The sequence below is a fragment of the Monopterus albus genome, unplaced genomic scaffold (assembly GCF_001952655.1).
Source record: "Monopterus albus unplaced genomic scaffold, M_albus_1.0 scaffold151.1, whole genome shotgun sequence".
Lineage (NCBI taxonomy): Eukaryota > Metazoa > Chordata > Actinopteri > Synbranchiformes > Synbranchidae > Monopterus > Monopterus albus.
In genome coordinates this window covers 348,281-353,616 of record NW_018128031.1, presented here as the reverse complement: position 1 = coordinate 353,616, position 5,336 = coordinate 348,281, and the positions used below count along the sequence as shown (strand labels likewise).

General features: G+C 39.2%; 1 protein-coding gene across 1 annotated transcript in view; it reads right to left on the bottom strand.

Annotated features, from left to right (window-relative positions):
- Positions 1–5,336, bottom strand: part of hace1 (HECT domain and ankyrin repeat containing E3 ubiquitin protein ligase 1) — an 84,769-nt gene that overhangs the window by 12,520 nt on the left and 66,913 nt on the right. The window contains exons 20-21 of the mRNA XM_020614814.1: positions 2,655–2,786; positions 1,114–1,212 (exon numbers count right to left, since the gene is read on the bottom strand). Of these exons, the coding sequence (XP_020470470.1) occupies positions 1,114–1,212; positions 2,655–2,786 (231 nt within the window). The remainder of the gene's footprint in view (positions 1–1,113; positions 1,213–2,654; positions 2,787–5,336) is intronic.

Below are 5,336 nucleotides of genomic sequence, written 5' to 3'. Positions count from 1 at the left end.
TACCATCCTCTGTCACTTATTAACACATATTTAGAAATTATCACCAAAGCACTAGCCACTAGAATAGAGACAGTTACTCCAGTAATAATCCACCCAGACCAAACAGGGTTCATTAAAAGTAGACACACTTTGGAAAATACCCATAGTGTGTAATTGCACATTCATTGCTGATTGTTGCACATACAGCTGATGTGGCATATATTCTTATTATATTTTCCACTTACTGTTTTAAAATTATTTTGTATTATTATTTATCTAGCTTATATTTAGACTTTATATTGCTTGACATTCATTGTGGACAGCAAAGGAAGAATTTCATTGTGCAGGGAAAAATGTTTCCTTACTGTGCATATGACAGTAAACACTTTGATTTGATTTGATTTGACTATTTATCTTAAACAATCTTCCACAACAAAAACAAACCGACACCATAATTGCAACATTAGACGCAGAAAAAGCATTTGACAAAGTTAACTGGTCATTTCTCTTCAGCACACTATGCAGGTTTGGTTTTGGCGAGTCTTTCATCCACTGGATTAAAACACTATATACGTCACCTAGAGCTACAATAACCACAAATAGAATAACCTCACAAAGTTTCACACTTCACCGGGGAACCAGACAAGGATGCCCATTCTCACCATCTCTATTCGCTATTTTCAGTGAACCTCTAGTAGTAGCAGCAGCAATACAACAGAATAATAGCATCAAAGGAATACAAGATACTAATTCACAACATAAAATTAACCTCTATGCAGATGATTTATTATTATATTTACAGGGCTCTACAGTTCACTACAAGAAACTTTCTCCATTATTAACACATTCTCCAACTACGCAATAAACTGGAATAAATCCACCATATTGTTTGTCACTCTCTGAAGATGCCTGGGATTCTGCAGCTCAAGACTGCTCCCTTTGTCTCTTTTGTTAATGTCTGTTGTCTCATCTTTTATGTTATGTCCTTTGTCCTGTAAATGTGTTATTTTGTGTTGCAATTAAAAAAAAGAAAAAAAGAAAAAGAAAATATCATCCATGTAACCACAGCTAATGTTATTAGAAACTAGTCTTAAAGGATTCAGTCCATGTTAGGCTGGGAAGAGAAGAGCTCACCTGGATGACTGGCTCCTGAGGGTCATAGCCACTGGTGTACTCAGTGTTCCTGCACCAATCCTGCACATCGATCTCTGGCATCCCTGACAGCAGGAGCTCCTGCACACATGTTCACACACACACACACACACACACACACACACACACACATACAGCCACTGAACACAGGAAAACATCGCTAAATAAAAATAACATAAATCCCATAGTTGTAGTGTTAATAAGCCAATTCTGTCCACCTCTGATATGATGAACACAATGCAGTTTGACTACTAAACTGGTTATCTAAGGCGAGCCCTACCTGAAGGATGCACTGATCCAACCTCTTCTATCATGATACTGATTTGTATTACCTCAACTCAGAGTATCTACAAATACTGAGTATCAAGCCCATACCAGTGCTCTCTATTTCTCACAGTTGTACTCATCTGAATCAGTTTCATGCAAGGTAACCTGAGACCAGGAAATCTGTGCAAACTAAGTTGGCTGTCTGCTGTAACTGAAACTGTAATTGACAGCAGAAACAGTGATTTTTATTGTAATGACACTGACTATGAGTTTGGATCAGTCATGCCTAAATGCTCACTTGCAGATATCAAACCTGAATCATTTTTTGGTACAGACCAACATGTGTCTACACCACAGGTCCAGATTTAGTAAGCCACAGATGTGACACATTCAGCCCTAGACATAAGTTGCAGGCTGGAGTCACAGTGTGCGAGTTACTTGTACAAGTGTCTGTAGTGTGTCTCATTCCTTATTGCATATGCATTTAAGGGAGGATTCTGCTGGATTTACTGTGGTCATGCTTTTTGTGACTGTCAATTTTGAAGGAAAAATTCTCTGCCACTAAAAAGAAGACATGGTGCAGATGGGATTTACAAGAGCCGCAGGTAAGGCTGTGATGGCAGAAATACATTAGCATTGTGTAAACCAGGTTATTAGAAAAGATCAAAATATGTGTGGGGAATTGTGCTTTGTGTTCATCAAACTTAAATGTGAACTTAACCATCAATTATATTAACTACAGCCAAACCTTTCTTTGTTTTGTTAAGACATGTAGGAGATAGTTTGACTGCATTTACGGTTAACATCCATATACGCACCATCTCCACCTGCTCTGAGCTGCTCCACCTCTGTCTTTTTCCTCTAGCTGCAGTATCCAGATCAAAGTCTATATGAACTGGTTCTCCAGTTACCAGTTGCAGTGCGATGACAGCATGACCAAGGCATGTCCAACAAAAAAAATCCAGGGTGGGATAATCACCATGCTACACAACTGTCTCTTTGTGGACACGAGGACATAAAATCCATCAACAGACACAAAAAAGACCCAATAACAGAGATGGAAAAGAGGGAGTGATTCAAGGTGACCCTATTATCCCCCCAATTCCCTACCTACATATGGCTAATCAATCCCTGCATTACAGCCAAGCAGGCTGGTAAGCAGAGGGGAACAAGGAGAATACCAACTGTACAAGACGATGGATGAGAAGAGGAGGAAAAGTAGGGAGAGACAGGGAGGTCAGCGGAGGAGGACAAACCAATTCATATTCGTCGAAAAGCTGAATGAGTGAGGGGGGGATGAAGGTGTGGAATCCTTGCAAGAAGGCATTTATTTGAGGCTGGATGGCTCGTGTCATTCTCAGCTCAGTCACCAGCTGTACGTACTCGGCCTGAGAGAGGACACACACACACACACAGATCAAAGTCTTCAAGAAATACTGATGGACAAGAGAAGGAGACATAGCTCATACATAGTTATTTTTTCCTGTTGGACTGTTCTCTGCTTAATGAGACAGTGCCATCTGCAGGAACCCTGCGGCACTGCGCTCTTTAATTAGGACTCATCCAGGCAAAAATCTGGAGGAGAGAGATCAGTCGCTCATAGGAAACTCATGTGGTTGAATATACTAGAGGAGAACAGTCATTAACACCACCCTCAGCCACGCTGCTGCAGCCTGATACCACAAACATACACAAAGTTAGCCTGTAACTAACATTCAATGTCCTGTGTTCTCAACACACTTTTAATAGATAAAATGTGAGCACTAGCTATGCCTACATTTGTTAAAAAAAGAAATTAGGAAAATAGGACAGGGGTTAGTTTCTGAATGATTTAAAATACAGCTGGGTTATGTGACTTAAAATATTATCACAATAATAACAGTATAATAATTTATCCATTATCATATGAAACAAAAGAAATCCACTGAGTTTATAACTTTATTTGAGTCTGCAGACATAATTTTCCCTTTGATTGCAACATTCACCTTCATATAAAGACTTCCATTAATGCTCTGAGATATTTAGATTGATACACTTAGAAATGTGCATTCATTTTCTTTTGCACACTTTGTCAAAATTCAAAATGACACTACATTTAGATGGAAATACATCTTCAGAGAAATCAAGTTATGAAAAAAATTGAACAATGGGTTTACATGTACTGTAGAGGCCTGGTCACTATCAACATCCACATTTACATAAATACTTACATTTTTTGGGTCTCCAGGTTCTGTGTTTCAGTATATTCAATTTCAACTAAAAAGGTCTCAGCTTTAACTGGAGTATTTTTACAATAATACTGAAAAAACTGTGTGTGAGTCATAGCTTTTTAAAACAGTGCTCAAACTGCAAAGGTTCAAAACACTTGGCTATTAAATATTTCTTGAGCAGTTGTCTGGTATGTGTAGTTTCAGCACTAGTTCATGAACAAAAGAGCTCCCACCCAACTCAGTGTTGACTGAGAGACGAGAGTTGCCACTTAGATTAAGTTGTCTGTCAAAATAATGCATAAATACTTGACCATGCGAGTGAAGGAGATCATGGTGAGGCTGAAAAATCTATCAGAGATATCAAAGGTATTTGGTTTGCCAAAATCAACAGCTGGGTGCATTTTTAAAAAGAATCTGGTGCACACAGATAAAAAAGAAAATGTCAAAAAACCTGGTAGACCAAGGAGCAAGTGTAGTAGATGACAAATTATTTGTACCCTTTATGACTGCACAGTGAGGAATGCTCTCCAGGATGTAGGTGTACATGTTCCCTTGTCAACAGTAAGGAGAAAATTCCATGACCATAATTTCAGAGGATTCACCCTGAAATACAAACCCTTGGTAAGCCTCAAAAACAGAAAGACCAGATTGCAGTTCTCAAAAAAAGAGTCTGTGGGCTTGTCATAAAAATTACATTATTAAGCATGTTTTAAACTGTGTTTTAATAAATATATTAACCAACATATGTTATTTAATGGATTTTAAAACTTCCAGAACAGACCACAGATCACAGGGACCTGTGAGACACTGCCTGTGTGAACTGAAGGACATGTTTCATCTTTGTTTTAGTACTTTGTGTGTTGTTCAACCAAATGGCGCTCCAGACTTAAAGGAGCCATAAACTGTGCCTGCCATATACTGTGAAGATAAAAGAGGCACAACAGCTTGTTTAGTGTCTAAGGGGTTATCAGGGCAACCCCCTTCAACTTCTACTTTACAACTTGATTGACACCTGGGTTGCGTCTTCAGGGAGTTCCCTTTCTCTTATATATTGTGATGTTTAGACTAAGCTCATTCAGACAACTCTGTATGCTCATGCTGACTTGTCTCCTTGCTGCAAGTAAACCAATATCTTATTGAAAGATTCCAGTGACTTTGTTGCTTCTTTGTAAATTCTTTTGACAGGGCTCATGAACCAAAAATGTACCTGATCAAAATGAAGGAAAGAGGAAAATGGTAAATGGTCTTATACTTGTATAGCACTTTTCTATGCATTACAGCACACTCAAAGCGCTTTCACACTACTTGGCCATTCACCCATTTGCACTCACAAACACTCACACATTCATACACCGGTGTTATCATCAGGAGCAACTCGGGGTTCAGTGTCTTGCTCAAGGACACTTCGACATGTTGACTGGACAAGCCGGGAATCAAACCGCTAATCCTCTGGTTGGGAAACGACCCACTCTACTTCCTAAGCCACAGCTGCCCCAAAATGTGAAGAAACAGAAGGAAGAGCTCATGAGCCAAAGCGCCGCCTCATCAGTCAAACATGGTGTGGTTGTGTTATGGGTGGGGCTTGTGCGGCTGTTAACAGAACTGACAAATTGGCATTTATTGATGATGTCAACAGAAGGAATGCAGGGGTACATATACAGGAGCTTTCTGTGTGCTCAAAATCAGACAAATGCATCAACAATTAATTGGATGGCATTTCATTATTCA